The sequence below is a fragment of the Cibotium barometz genome, chromosome 24 (assembly GCF_041138505.1).
Source record: "Cibotium barometz isolate CiBa-2024 chromosome 24, ASM4113850v1, whole genome shotgun sequence".
NCBI lineage: Eukaryota > Viridiplantae > Streptophyta > Polypodiopsida > Cyatheales > Cibotiaceae > Cibotium > Cibotium barometz.
The window spans coordinates 36,410,845-36,427,192 of NC_141069.1; the positions used below are offsets into that span (position 1 = coordinate 36,410,845).

The 16,348-nt window shown below is 42.7% G+C and overlaps 1 protein-coding gene across 1 annotated transcript; it reads right to left on the minus strand.

The window, feature by feature from the left end:
- Positions 1–5,306: 5,306 nt before the first annotated feature.
- On the minus strand, positions 5,307–13,757 carry LOC147625243 (inorganic phosphate transporter 2-1, chloroplastic-like). Its single transcript, XM_086818519.1, has 3 exons — positions 12,353–13,757; positions 6,490–6,681; positions 5,307–6,406 (listed from the first exon to the last, which is right to left on the minus strand). The coding sequence occupies exons 1-3, from the start codon at positions 13,286–13,288 to the stop codon at positions 5,582–5,584; spliced, it is 1,953 nt and encodes a 650-aa protein (XP_086674645.1). The 5' UTR covers positions 13,289–13,757; the 3' UTR covers positions 5,307–5,581.
- Between the last annotated feature and the right edge of the window lie 2,591 nt (positions 13,758–16,348).

The window sequence follows — 16,348 nt, forward strand, 5'->3', positions numbered from 1 at the left end:
TCTTGCTTCTCTTGCAACAGTTTCAACAATATCATGGTTGCTTGGATTTGTTGCAATTTCTCTTAAAGAAACACAACTTCTTCCAAGAAGTGACCAAGATTAGGAAAGTTTTAATCAAGAATCACTCACTATTCAAGTTTGCACCAAGATTTCCTGATTTCTACACATAATCTTGCAAACTTTACAATTCTTCACCAAGAAACTTGTAAACACTAATCAAGAAACTAGGCAAATGTTGAAGAAAATCGGGGTTTATGGATAGATTTAGTAAGAAGAAGCACTAATCAAGAAACTAGGCAAATGTTGAATAAAACTAGGGTTTATGGACAGATTTAACAAGAAGAAACACTAGTCAAGAAACTGTACACCAAACTCAGAGAATAGGATTTTTGAAAATGGTGATTAGCATAGATTGAAATGATTAACACTAATCTCAATGCTAATCTGCACAAATAAAGATAATAGCAATCTTGAAAAATTATGTAAAATTAATCCAAAAATGATTAAGTCTTAATCATTCTCTTACCAAAATACCAAGATCAAAGCCAAGAGCTTTGATACCAATGTAATGAAGGGATTTGGGAATAGAGATGAAAGTTGCATTCATGACGGGAGTACCACCATAGATCCACTCATCATAGGGAGTAGCACCTAGACATGGGAAGTCTGCCATGACACATCCATGAAAACTTGGGCCATAAGCTCCAAGAAAGGTAATAATGTATATGTCAAAATGGTCAAAAAGTACAATAGCGGTCTACCAAGTGACTTATATAGCCACTTACCTTGAAATGTGTCCACACTAGTCCATGCCCAAAGCCTACGTTCCTCAAACCAATGTGTACATGTGCTAGTGAAAATTAGCTTTGTTACAACTAAGGGTCTAAGAAAGATTCTTTGGCTATTTCCATCTTCATTAAATTGGGATAAATAATATAAATTTTTGCGAATGCAACCTCATTTTTTGTCAAAGAAAAATTAGACAACAACTATAATCTTTAGAAGTTCAAGATGAAGAGACTTGTATATAAGATATGGAGAGATATGACAGCATTCTAATAGTGACAGATAATGTAGATAATATAAGCTAAGTGATTTCTTTGGATCATACTTATGTGTTGGCTTAGAGGAGAAGGAATGTAAATATGCTTTGTTCCCTTCATGACTTTGACTTAACATGCCTTAATGATTTTTAAAGCATAGGTAGTTTTAAAGCATTAATACAAGACTAAAAATCATACAAGGTTCCTAAATTTTAAAATTAGCTAGCCTCAAAGAAGCTATCTGAGGGAGAAGCAATAGAGTAGTTTCTCACAAGGATCAAAGACCTTGATTAGGTGGTGTAAATTGGGATCATAGTGACCAGTGAAGATGCACAATACCCTACTAAAGGCACATGTAGAATTGCTTTTGTGCCTATAGATGGTTTTAGTAAAAATATTTTAGATGCACTCAATGTATTAGAGATTAAGACCTTTTGTTTATTACATCCAACATAGAATGAGACTTATGGGTTCACTTGTAGGTTCACAATATTAATATAACTAGAACAGGCACTAGGTGTACAACTGCTATGAGCTTATAATATTTACCTGGGTGATACAAAAAGCAAACTGTGGCATACCTGAGCTATTTTATCTTGAGTGAGATGCAAAAAAGTGGAACTTTAGGAACATCTACTACGTATGCATGTGAAGCTTGCCTAATAAGCAAGCTATATTGGAAATTATTTTTGCAAGAGGCCAGCTTTAGAGCACAATCTTCTCTTTAACTTATCTATGCTAATCTCTATGAAAAGATCAATGCCATATTTTTGGATAGTTTTTTCTACTTTATGTTGCTACTTATTGATGACTAGAGTAAGGGTATATTTTCTGAAGGAGAAGGACAAGGCTTTTGGAAAATTATTGATAGTTTTTAATACTAATTATTGATGACTAGGGTAAGAAGATCTGGGTATATTTTTTGAAGGAGAAGACCAAGGCTTCTGGAAAATTCAATGAATGGCTTGCATTGATTGAGAATGAGATAGCTGAAGAAGTTTAAAACAGATAGAGGTGGAGAATTCATGTCTAATTGCAAGAAGCTTAGAATAAAGAGACAAATTACCATAGAGTAGCAAAATGCAAGAATATCAATATCTTTGAAATGGCTTAGAGTATGCTTAAAGGAAAAGGTTTATCTACCACCTTTTTGTCGAGGTAATAAAAAATGCTATATATAGGAGTTACACCTAAGCAATTAAGGAATGATACTATTAAGATATTGTGATTGTGGGAGTCTTGGTGGAGTTTTCTTTAGGGTTGATGTGTAAGGTTTGGGGCCCTCCTTGACTTTGGTTGGTGCTGAGGATGCAGGTTTGAGACTCATGGGCATTGTTGATGATGATGAGAGTAGAGTCTCTTTTGTGGAGTGGCTGTCAATGATAAGGCCTTTGAGCATGTGGTTGTCTCCTTTGGTGAGGTTTGTCGATGAAGATGCATAGGCTCCGAGGCCTTTCCTTTGGGTTCCTTGTTAGAGATAGATGGTTTGGGCTATGGGAACTTCTTCAAGAATAGATGTTGATTGTTACAAGTTTTTGCATTAAACTTCGTAGGTGAGGATGGGGTTAAAGGAGTAGAGGCTTTATCAGAGTTGGTTGTTGACGTGGATGGTAGGTCATTGTGTAGAGGGGCTTTTTGTGGAAGAGGCTTGTATTCTTTTTGCGTTCAGCATCATAGATATCCATTAAAGTTTGATCCTCTACGCTATTGTCAACTTTTTTTCATTGTCAACTTTTTGTCGTTGACCATCATGATGACTCTATCACTAGTAGCAAAGCACAATTGTGCTTGGGCAGCACAACAACAGTCCATTTATGCCCCAAGATTAAATCTGCTTCCAACACATATTCAACCACAAAAAGCTTGCAAGTGAGGGGGTTAGTTTCAATATACATTGTATGTTCAAAGTACCCCATACATGGCATGTTCAAGTCTTGTGTGAAGGTAATCCTTTCAGGATGTGCCGTGAGTGTTGGTTGACCTAACACATCCCATAGCTCGAGGGTCATGAGATTGTGTTCTCGTGTTGGATAAAGCTGTGCTTGAGCTCTGGTAATTTTATTTGAAATTTCCAATCCCACCAAAATCCTAGGGAGCCTACTCAAGTAAGAAACCTTTAGTTGCACATTTTAAAATCTTTGGAAGTGACTACTTTGTTACCTATAAACCAAATGGGATGGTAAAAGTTACAAATGCATGTGTTTAGGATAAAGTGTGGATAGAGGCAAGGAAGATTGTGACGAGGAAGGATGTTGTACCTTTAGAACAACCAAATTAAATGAGGGAGGAGACTCCCTCTACTTCATCACTTTGCTTCATTAAATAGCCTAAGGAATCATAGCCTAATCAACACCACCACTAGTAATAGAATAGTGGGCTCCCTCTCTAAAGTAAAAAGAGTTGACTTCACCCATTCTATACAAGCTGAAATCTCATGAGTGATGAAGATAACAAGCTTGCCACTAAGCCTTTTTTTAAGTGGGTCGAGCAACTCTTGGACATGGAAAAACCAACGACCCTCACAAATGCACCATCAAACATTTGTTGATAAACAGGATAAAGGAGAAGAGGACTCAAGAAGACATCATCGATTATGTACTCATAATAGAGATGATGAAGGTGTCCTTGTCAATGAAACATGCAAGTAGATGCAAATTAAACGATTTATCCATGTAGTTTGAGTATGACTCCATCATAAAGAACCACACTTTGGGTATCCATGTAGTCTGAGTATGACCACACTTTTGGGTATCCATGTAGTCTGAGTATGACTCCATCATAAAGAACCACACTTGGGGTATCCATGTAGTCTGAGTATGGCTCCATAGTAGAGTACCACACTTGGGACCTTGTGGATTGTCCAAAGAAACACAAGGTCATTGGGTGTACATAGTTAAGCAGTACATGGCCATGGCCAAGAGATTTGCACGTGCTTTAAAGAGACATGGCGTTTGCTTTTTGCACTATCTTGACCTTAGCAGAGGAGTGGCCAATGATGCATATGGATGTAAATCCTGCTTTATTTAATGGAAATCTCTAGGAAGCCGAGACTTTTGTGGTCTCTCTCACACAATTGTATGCTTAGGGTTGTAGATCACCAACTGGTTTCAACCATCTCAAAGGTTGCCTCCTAGTCACCTCTCCTCCCTAGTAGATGCAGAACGAGGCAGAGCTCTACTCCAATTGCCATCATGGGAAAAAGGAGGTTGACCAATTGGCAGTCAAGTCGTGGGTCCAGATCAGCTATCACATCCAAGCTTCCAAGCTGGTAAACTGCTTTTTTATTATAGTAGAAAATAAGCTACTGCTTTTTCACAAAAATTCAATATATTTCTTGCTGTGATGCAAGGGTTATATCTACTTGGTTTTTTTGCCCATGTTCATTTTACCCATATGGGTACATATATGTAGACTTTTTGTGAATGTTTTGCTGTGTAGACACCACGGAATTGTGAATTTGTAATTTGTCATACGATAGCCTTGTAAATGTTTAGCTCTATGGACAGCAAATAGTTGTGAATTTTATTTGTTATATGATAAGTCTTATGAATGTTTGGCTCTATGGACACCAAATAGTTGTGAATATATGATAAGTCTTATGAACAAGGAAAAATTGATCATATGCTATAAGCACAACTTATAGTTATATATCTACTCCCGGCGTCTGATACAACATGTAAAGCCAAGATACACATTGGTGAACCAGGGCAAATTTTATTACTAGCTTCAATAATGGAAGGGCACACTTCAAAAAGAAAAGAGTACCCCCCCAGGAGAAGGTTGACTTTAAAACCACACTGGGAGAAAAGTTTTTTAGCACTGTAGGAACTATCCCAAGGACCCTTGAAGGGTCATGGTTCAATGATTCAAACTCAGCCTGTGGCCAACATGACGAGCCAACCAATCTGCCCCATGATGGGATGCAGAAAGGTTGGCCTGTTTTTGCTTCATATCCACCACCCCAGAGAAGAATTTTTCAGCATCAAACTATCCCAAGGACCCTTGACCGGTCATCCGACAGTTAGCCAATTCAAACTTGGGTAAATTGGTCCTCTTGACCATTGATTATTGAAGTATACCTATTACCCCCAATGTAAAACCAAAATTGTAAGCTGTCCCTTTTACCTATCATGACAAATTGTGAAATCAGAGCAGAAGTTGGAAGCACATGCACACGTCTTTCTGCCTTTTAAAAAGCCAGTTAAAAGCAACGAGGGACACAGAGAAGAGCACTGGACAGCAGCCAAACCTTACAGATCAGACTTATAAATCTTTGCAACCACTTGCTTCACTTCACCTTAAATGGTTGGGCATAATAAATTTAAGTGTTCAACCAAAGATCTTTGACACTTAAAAGGTATGGATTTGCCTGAGGCTAGCAGTGACAACATTGCAATGATGTCAATTCCTTGTGAAATGTGTAGTGTACACCGGCCAAGCATTACCCTGGCCAAATCATTATTACATGTGATATGTAGGCAACAGCATGTGGCAAATGTCTTTAAAAATTGGCATTGTTTTCTGAGGGCAAGGCTCACTCACAGCCCACCTGTGAGCAACTTTGTAAGAATCAGTGTGTATGCCACAGACAGTAAAGCGCCCACAGGGATGGTTATGATCCAAGAGACCACAATCTCCCGGACCGTCTCCCCACGGACACTGTTCAAACCCCGGGCCAGGCCAACGCCCATCACAGCACCCACTAAGGTGTGTGTTGCAGATATGGGCAATCCGAGCCTCGAGGCAATCACGACCACAGTTGCAGCCGCAAACTCCGCAGCGAAGCCTCTTGTTGGTGTAAGCTCTGTGATCTTCTTCCCAATGGTTGCTATCACCCTGTAACCCCATACAAGCAGTCCAGCCACAATACCAAATCCTCCCCAAGCTAGAACATCAGTTGGTATGGCAAGATTGCCTCCACCTAGTCCAGTCCCATGTAGGATTTCTAGGGCAGCAGATATCGGACCAATAGCATTGGCAACATCATTTGCACCATGGGCAAAAGACATGAAGCATGCAGATAATACTTGAAGGTAACCAAAAACACCATAGACAATCCTCAACTGTGATCCAGTGGGTCCACCAACGTCCCGGAGAAAACTCATCCAGCCACTGGCCTTTTCCACATTTACATCGGACGGAACCTCACAGTAGGCCCCAAGAAGACTTCCAAACTGCCGCTTGATGATGACGTGCATAAGATAGCCACCTAATGCACCACAAGCAAGCGCTCGTGCAGACACTAAAAGAGGGTTTCCAGTCATGGGAAAGGCAGTTAAAGAGAAGGCCACAACCCCCACAAATACTGCTATAGGAGCTACAGTGGCTGCTGCTTGCCCAGGATTAGGTGCACTATACACAAACTGCATTAGCAATATGACAAGGTTATAGATTGATTATGAGGTTATAGACTGATAATAAAAATATGGAGAAGGTATGACTTTACCATCCGGATAAACTTATAGACGGTAAATGACATGGCAGCTCCCATGCATGGCGAAATGACCCATGAGGATACTACCCTTGCCAAGGAGCTCCAATAAACTGCCCCCACGCCTCCATAGATTAGTCCAAACCCAACTAGGGCACCAATAATGCAATGAGTTGTAGACACTGGCCATCCATAGTAGGAAGCAACCTGCACAAAATATAGAAAAACACTTTGCTTACTTCAATGCAGTTGTGTGTAGGTCTCTCTCTCTCTCTCTCTCTCTCTGAAAAACATCCAGGATATACATGATCTTCACTTCCACAAAGCTGAAGTAGCCACTCTTCCAGATTTGCAGCTAGTCTCCTTCAAGCTGGGATCCATCTGCCAGGATAGGAATTTGTTGCCAGCTGGACAGTGATCCCCTAGATCCATGGCAGTGATTTATTCCCAGAGCCCTCATCGACTGTGTTCCAAATCCATGCCTATGTGCCACTATTTCCCACGTTTACTGGATTTACAGGCCTTTATCAGTATTCTACACACTTATTAGGATTTATGGACTTTAGATTCTTCTATTAGTTAAAAAATAGCAGCCCGTGGGCTAGTGGATGTACATGCTCAGCACCCTCGAAAGGGAAACATACAGATGGGGGCAGGGTGTTTCCCTCCATGGCTGGCCGCTCTCAGGGGGAAACTACCTCATACAAGGAGAAGGGGAGGGGAGGGGGCGCGGGGGGGGGGGGGGGGGAATTGGCGGCCTATAATGCCAAGTAATCTCACCAGCCTGATCAGTGAGAAAGGGACCTGTGCACCATGTGCGCAGGAAGCCTCTCGCCATCTGCGCATGTGATCCGACCCCCCCCCCCCCCCCCGCCGTGGCCCGGAGGGTATGAATGATGTCGGTCCAAATGGCACGGATGGACTCAGCTAGAAGGGTGAGAGTACCCTCGATGGCCTCGCTGCAACAAGCCTGCCAAATATGCCATACAGCTATGCTGCTGATGATCTCACATCTCGGGCTGGTTACTGGAGAGACCAGGGCTTTGCCGAACTGTCAGGGGTGGGAACTGTATCAATCCTGCAGTGTGAACTGGAGGGCCTGCCCACCTGCTGTCTCCTCATAGGAAAGAGCGGGGCTGGCCTGTCACCCAGGCAACTGCCCCCCATGTGATAGTACGCGGCGTGACTGCACCGACGTGTATAGGTAAAGGATCCTCTGCCAAACCTGTTGTGCTTTGGGACAGTCGCGGTACAGTGCCGGCTGTCCTCCAATGCCCAACTAGGTGCCAACAAAAAGGCTGCGGTGGGCTAACTGCCGGAGGAAGAGTGTGACCTTCCTAGGTTAATAACTATCCCACAGCCACCTCCAAAAATCTTGGAGGAAGCTGGAAAAGATGGCCTGGGTTGCCCAATAGTCTGTTACTGTCAGGGTGCCATCAACTTCATGTATCTGGATCTTGCGACCCATTCTCACTGAGTAATAAAATAAGGGTGTGGTCGGGCTCTTTGGGCTGAAAGGGGTCCTGCCACTCCTGCTCGCTAGGATCCCACTGGACGACGCCAGTCAGAGGTCGGCTCTCCCAGAGCCATAGGCACCAGAAACAGTCGCTGGCCACCTTGGCCGGGGGAGGGTCAACGTGCCACTGATGATTATGAAAGCCAAGAATCTGCACCTGCTGAAGAGAGCCACCACTGTAGTCCTCTGTGGGGGGAAAGGATCAGCCGGCCCTGAGGTCCAACTGAGAAAATAAGTGCTGGCCCCCCATCAGAATCAAGGTTTACTAGAGGGAAATCATGTCGAGTGAAAGCACCAAACCGCTCCGGGGGAGAGGGGGGGGGATCCTAAAGGGGGGTCTGCCAATCGAGGGGGGGTGGCAGAGTCGCTGACAAGGGTAATCTGATTGCGGCCGCACATCCATGCAAAGATGTCTATCGTGGGTCTTTCGGGGTAGCCTACTGAAGTTGGGAGACAGCTTGGGGGAACGCCCAGCAAGAGGTAATGTACCACAATGAGCACCTGGTTGGCCACCACCACGCGGCCAACGAGCGAGAACCGTGTGGTGCTTCAGCAAAGAAGCTTCTTCTGAATGCTCAGAAGAAGTGGCAAATATGCTGCTTTGGCGAAATATCGATCCGCACCTAACATCCCAAATATCTAACTGGTGTGCCACAAGGAATCCGCTGAAAAGACTCAATTGGTCTCTAAGCCGGGTTAAGTGAGGATCCAACCCAAAAATGACATGACTTATGCCAGTTGATCCTAAGCTCTTCACGCCATGCAGAAGACCTCGATGGCCTATGCAAATCTCTGAAGATTCTCCTCCTCTCCTAAGAGGTAGGCGGCAGTATCATCGGCAAACTCCGAGTCTAAAAGCTCCTCTTGATAGCAGATGGGGAGTCGGAGACCCTATAGCCCAGTCCCTTAGGCGGCCAAGAAACTGCTCATCTTCGCCTCAGCAACAAAGAGGACGAGGAAGGGGGCAAGGGGACACCCCTATCAGACAGATCTGGTAATCGGGAACCTATCCCCTTTGGCCCCCTAAATGAGGACCTAGCTATGAGCAGCAGAATAAAGCACTGAAGGATCCATCCGACCACCGAGAACCCCATCCTAAGCATGGTGCCCTCAAGGAAAGCCCAATCCACTGTGTCATAGGCTTTCTCAAAGTCCAGGAGCAGTACAGACAAATCCTCCAAGCGAAAGCAGAGCGTGGCCGCTGGCGGTCGCCTCCCAAAAAGTGAAGATGTTATCTAAGATGCTCCTATCCTGGATAAAGCATGTCTGAATGCCATGAATCAAATCTGAGATGTGAGACTGCACGTGACGCCAAGTTCTCATTTAGGGGGCAAAGGTGATAGATTTCCACTTTCTTGCACGGTCTGGCAGGGTTGCCCATTGGCACCTTTTCTCTTCTTATTTGTTGCCGAGGCCATGAGCAGTTTTCTCAAATCTGAGATGTGAGACTGCACGTGACGCCAAGTTCTCATTTAGGGGGCAAAGGTGATAGATTTCCACTTTCTTGCACGGTCTGGCAGGGTTGCCCATTAGCACCTTTTCTCTTCTTATTTGTTGCCGAGGCCATGAGCAGTTTTCTCTCCACACAAGGGACAGAGCTACAAGGGCTGCGTCTTCCCATCCGCTCGTCGCAGAAGGAGCTGCTTGACTCAAAGTTTGCCGATGACACAACAGCTTACTTATCCGGTGATGAGGGGAATCTCTAGAGATTCACTGATGCGATAGAAATCTTCTGTTGTACATCCGATGCTCAGATCGCGCAAGTCATGTGGATTCTGGGTTGTCTCATCGCCCAACCCGACTCAAAGGCCAGTTGAGGCTTTTCAATGGATCCAGAGCGGCACTCCAATTCGTTATCTTGGATGCCAAGTTGGTATTGATATTTCCCCGGAGCAACAGCTAGCCAATCTTCTTTTGAGCATTCAAAAGAAGTTGTTAATGACGTTAGTGGGATGTCGTAGTATCTAGTCCATACTATGCATAATGGAGTTGATAGTTATATAGTCTTGTGGGTTGACTACCATGAGTATATAGCACGCACGTTCCTAAAAGCTGAATTTGGGCATATTCCTGGATTCATCTAGGTATATATATATATATATATATAGAGAGAGAGAGAGAGAGAGTTCAGCCAGGCTTTTCCTTAGTTGGCCAGGTCATGATGGCAAACCAAGTTCTTCTCGGCACTATGCGGTACATCACCTCTTGCTAGGCCTTTTCGCGGGCTTGCATTGGTTAGGTTCAACGGTTGATCCGCAACTTTCTTTGGGCTGGTAGCGATGGGAGGCCTACGCGGGGGCCAAGGTGGCTTGGAGAGTGATCTCTAGCCTTGACACAGGGGGGGCCCTTGGCATCATCGATCCCTCTATTCAGAGCCATGTCCTTTTGGGCAAGTTGATAGTTCATGCACTTCTTCCGCGTGTGGCAAGCCCTAGAAGGACTTTCTCCTAGCCCGTATCTCCACCCGCACCCCTGTTTTTGTAGGCCTTAGGGTTAGCAAACCAGCAGCTATGGAGGGTCATGGGCATCCATGGGGTGTGTGTAGAAGAGAGAGAGAGTGTGTGAGATGAAACAAACTGAAAACAAATGATTGCCCCGTACATTGTAATGCTTGTATTGATTGATATGAAGTTCACAAGGTAAAATGCTGTTATAGGCTAAATGCCTTATCTTTCTCAACACTCTATCGCCACTTTCTCATTTAAGACGCCACTAAGGATAATCTGTGCCCCCCCATACAGCAAGCCCAAGTAATCAGCTTTTATGGCAGCACCTAGTACACAGATCCACTCCTTTTCTTGTTGCTGCGTATCCCTCTTGACAACTCTAGATTTGGACAACAGTCCACTACTAGAGTGCAGTGAGATCCAGGACAATGGACAGACAGAAGCACTGGCAAGCACAAGACATGAAAAGCCCATTCTCACTGAGTTCTGGCAGCACCTTCGTAGCATTTTCTTCTTTTGCAAGGTTAGTTGTTTATTATTTTGACAGCAGCCACAATCTGCCCTTGTGGTGGGCTAGAGCAGGAGTCTTGGAAGCAGGGATGGGATCCTGGTTACATTGGTATCAGTTCTTTCCGTGATGTTGGAAGACAGTCTATCTTGTGAGGCTTGATTATTAATTTGTTTGATCTAAAATGACCAGCCGCATACTCAGCCATGGGACAGAGCAGGAGTCTTGGAAGCAGGGATGGGATCCTGATTACATTGGTATCAGTTCGTTGGAAGACAGTCTATCTTGTGAGGCTTGATTATTAATCTAAAATGACCAGCCGCATACTGGCCATGTGGATAGCACAATTCAGGAAGAAGCACGTGAAATTTTGTTTTTTGTTTTTCGAGCCGGGGTCAGAGAAGCACGTGAAACTGTCTAGGACATCAAGCTTTCGAAATCGAAGGCAAAGAAATATGAAGACCTCCACCATAAGAAGCTGTTTAAGGAGTTCAAACCCAGTAACAAAGGTATCAAATCCGAGAATTCTTGTGGTAAGCTTGGTTCTTTATAAGACACTTTGAAGTTGTTCTTGTGATGAATGTATGGCTGGTCCAAGGGGAGGACAAATCCCTTTCCAGATGGCCAGAGATTGAAGACACTGTTTGGCAGGGGGGGAAGCTATCCATGTATGGGCTGATTATTTTTGCTGAGATAGAGACAATCGTAACGTGTTCCAACAGTAGTGCAAGGAACACATGTATGCAATATTTGAGGAAGTTGCATGTGCCTACCCATTCAATGTTTTGGAATATGCAAGGGCATGTGAGCATAGGACATTTGTGTATGGTACTTGCCTTGTGTCAGGATATACCCAACAACTGGTTGGTTGTGAGATTCAATGCAAGGATTGCAGACCATCATGACACCCAGTGAGGGTGTGTTGTTGTACGCCTTCTCAACCCTACTCTTACATGTTGTTGTCTCCATGTACCCTTGTCACACATGTCATCAGAATGGTCACACGTCCACCACAGCCACCTGACAAAATGCGCCACTTTGGCATCTTGAATTGTCCAGACACAAGCAGAAAGATATTACCAGAGATGGACTTAAACAGCCATATATCGAGAACACATGGATACAACCTCGCATGCTCCTGCTCAGGATGAGTCCCATATTGTCAATTTCACCAACATGCCACAGTACCTAGGGGGGGTCACTTATCTTGCACATTCAAGATATCTATGGGGCATGAGGTCTCATCGCAAAAGTTGCACATAGAAACATGCCAAGAGGAAGAGATTATGAGGAAGCACATTACTGTTTGACAAGTCAAACTGACTACTTGAGAGAAAGAACATTATAAAAAACTACAGTTCCTCGTACTAAGAGAACATTAGCAAGCCCATTAAGAAACAAGCTTACCTGCAGCCATGTGCCTGCAGCAGCAAGAGATGAAAGCATCCCGGAAAACAACAAAGAATCCCTGCCATTGAAAAATCCCGCCATCAAGATCCCTTTCTGCATGGTGTGGCTAACATGAGAACCCACTAGAAAAGCTCCAGAGAACTCCAAAACTGCTGCTATCAGCACAGCTTGACGGAGAGTAAGGGCACCTGAGCCCACAGAGGTGCCCATTGCATTGGCCACATCATTGGCACCAATGTTCCAGGCCATGTAGAATCCACACAGCAATGTAACATAAGAGAGCACACTGGTTTTCAAGGTTAACCCACCCGTGACAGAGTTCATCATCAATGGTAGCAGAAGTGCCGCAACTGATACTGCGGCTGTGATACCAAAGGCTGTTCTAGAAGAGATATTGAAAGCTTCTGCCATTCCAGTAGTTGAGCCTGCTCCTTTCGCATCAGCTTCCCCATCGACTTCATTTTCATCATTGTTCATTACAAGTGACATGTTGTCCATGTAATATTTGACATCCTTTTCTCCAGAGTTTTCACCCAGGTTGCCCTCATCTGCCTCTGCAAACGACGATAACATAGCCATAAGCGGCATAAACCTACTGTACTTAGGATTCCAACTTGATTTCCAGGTGCATAAATTTGCCTTGTTTCTCATTATATCTCCATGAGTAGGATCCCTATGGGCATGCATCCTGAACCACATGCTGCAACTGGCTCCATGTGAGCATAAGTACTTTAGTTTATAACACATGGGAGGCATTGATAGATCTGATTGCTTTGAAGGCCTCGAGAGATTTCCAAGCTTCGAAGACGTGCTTCTAGAATGGACCCCACATACATGAAAGGTGTGCCTCTTCAAAGGATGGCATCCAAGGTTGGGCAGAGACTTTAAACATGCTTTACTTTGTGGACTGCTGCAGTATGTAGAAGCCTCCATGGGGCATTCAAAGTGAACTTTTAAGAGTTACAGCACAGAATTGTATTTAGGATCTGCTCTGCCTGCAGGTATTTCGAGTTACATTGTAGGGCATCGTGACAGCCCCCCCATGTCTACAAGGGTTTAGAGCAGAGGGAGGCTAATAAGCCAGATTAGCAGGTCATTGAGCCATGAGATTAACATAATCACTGAAGTAAGAGATGGATGTGAAAGGATTACTGCAAGAATTAGGCCCCTCTTCGTAAGGGTTGAGCTTAGATACCCATCTTAATCTCCCCGACTCATGGAAGGCAACAAATGCAGAGATGGGCGAGCAACAGGAGCAGGGAAAAAAAGCCCAACACTGCGTGGAGCGAGCTAAGATAGGTGGCTGTACAAGAAAAAACCAGCCAAAGAAAAGCAAGAAAGACAGAAGGCAGCGCAGAAGGCAGAGAGCTCAGCTCCAATCGAAAGACGCCACCCTCGAAGTGGATAGAATACCTCCAGTATTTATTCCAGAAATATTTTTTCTTAAGCTGGTTTTATTTTTTCTTAAGCTGGTTTTATTTTTTCTCATGCCATAGATAGAATGTGTTCTCTGGAGCGTTTGTGGCCTACCTTATCCAACAGCTGACCCCCCCACCCCCCCTACCTAGAATCTTGAATCTCCTCAATACATATATCCCCTCCACGGTCCACCACTCCTTTTTGCACCCAAATAAAGCTCCTCCTCCACAATTCAAAGTTTTTTTTTATTAATTGCAATGGAGGATAGTGAAATTACATGCCACCATCACTCTCCACTATAGGAGTGGGCAGATCTGAAGTGCTCCAAAAAAACATGGCATTTTGAAATTCAAAAAAATTTGGCTAACCTTTTCTTGAAAGAAAACAGATTGTAGAACTGACCAATTATAAAATTATGATTTAATGAAGCCCGGTTATACTCCAACCTTGTCCTCTCACTGGCTAGGAAAAAAGTATGTTGTGAGCACTAGAATTTTCAACTCCAACTCTTATATATTTTGATAGGTGGCTTAAAGTGCCGCTAACTGTGCCTTGGACACAGTTAGCGGACATCGCGAGAGAAAATTCTGTGCTTTTTATCCCAAGAAGGATGTTGCCCAATGGGTTTAGGCAAACAAATCTACTTTATCTTTTAAATTACAGTGCACTTGAGGTTGTGGGTAAAGTGGCTAAAGGCAAGTTATGTATAAGAGGGTTTTCCTTGGCCCTAATATGGGTGCCAAATTTTGTTTGGCAATTAATTAATTTGTTGAGGTGGTATAACTAGGCATTGCAAGTTGCAAGCGAAGTAAATACTTAAAGAAGTGTTGTATTTCCATGAAACCATGCTTATGTCATGTTGATTGAAACTACGCGTCTCCGACGGGCAAGAGTATTCTCGCATGCATAAAAACACAGATTTGTCCTCATGGGAAGAGGAGAAAAAGTCCTTATATTTGAAGCCCATTTTGGGCCTCATGGTCCTCAACTTGACAACCTATATATATATATATACATATATATATATATACATATATATATATATACATATATATATATATACATATATATATATATACATATATATATATATATATATATATATATATATAAACACACCATGCTTGCCATATATATAAGACCTCCTAAAACACTTACTTTTCTCTCACCCTCTCTTTGTCACACACACACACACACACAAATACATCCTCTCTCTATATATATGTATATTGGTATGTATACATATATATGTGTGTGTAAATGTGTGTATGTCTAAAAAGTGTGTGTGTAAATGTATGTATGTCTAAAAAGTACATCACTTGAAATAGAAATTCACATATCTAATATGTACGTATTATTTGAAATAAAAATTTCATTTATAATAAGACAATTGGTTATCCTAGAATAAAGACATTACACACACACACACACACACACACACAAATAGGACCAAGTCTCCTCTCTTTATATGTGTGTGTGTGTGTGTGTGTGTGTGTGTGTGTGTATTTACATATATACATATAAGTGTGTGTGAATATGTGTGTATGTCTAGTAAACATGTGTTTTTGCTTGCCTTGCGTGCTTATGTATATGTGTGTATGTCTAGTGAACATGTGTTTTTGCTGGCCTCTTGTAAATGTTAATTGCAACTTCACTCAAAGAATCAATCACCCTCGTGCTCTTGACATGTTAGCATGTTGCTACTCATGGGCTAATAATTAATTAAGAAATAGAGTCATGCCACAAATTGTTATATGGTAACATTTTCTCCTTTTTTTACAAATTAGCATGTGATTGTGCATGTGCATCTACGTGCGCGTACGCGCGTGTTTGTGTGATCGTATTTTGCCTTTGATTCTTGTAAACCCATTGTATATATACTCCTTTCCATGCCAAAGTTATTGCACATACAATGTAAAATATAGATGCGATTCAAATCACAACACCGCATAACCTTATAACACATACTTTACAATATACTCTCTTCACACTCTTGCAAATTTTCTCCACACTCATTTAAAGAAAACAAACATGAAAATATTAATTGTAACTTCACTCAAACAATCCATCACCCTCCTCATGGGCTAATATATAAGGAATAGAGTCATGTCATAAATTGCTATATGGTAACATGTGATTGTCCTTGTGCATCCCTGTGTGATCTATGAGATACATGCATCTACGTGTGTGTGTGTGTGTGTGTGTGTGTGTGTGTGTGTGTGTGTGTGTCACCATATTCCGTCTTTGATAGATTCTTGTAAATCCATTGTATAGATACTCCTTTCCATGCCAAAGTTATTGCACATACAAATGTAAAATATATATGTGATTCAAAACACAACCCCACATACTTTTAATATACTCTCTTCAAACTCTTCCAAAGCTCACTCGTCCACACAAACATACGTAGGTCTATAGTAAGTGTAGATTTGTGTGTTCATCTTCTATATATGTTTCCCTGAAATGGGGTGAAAATGTTAATTGCAACTTCACTCAAAGAATCAATCACCCTTCTTCTCTTGACTTGTTAGCATATTACTACTCATGGGCTAAAAATTAATTAAGAAATAGGGT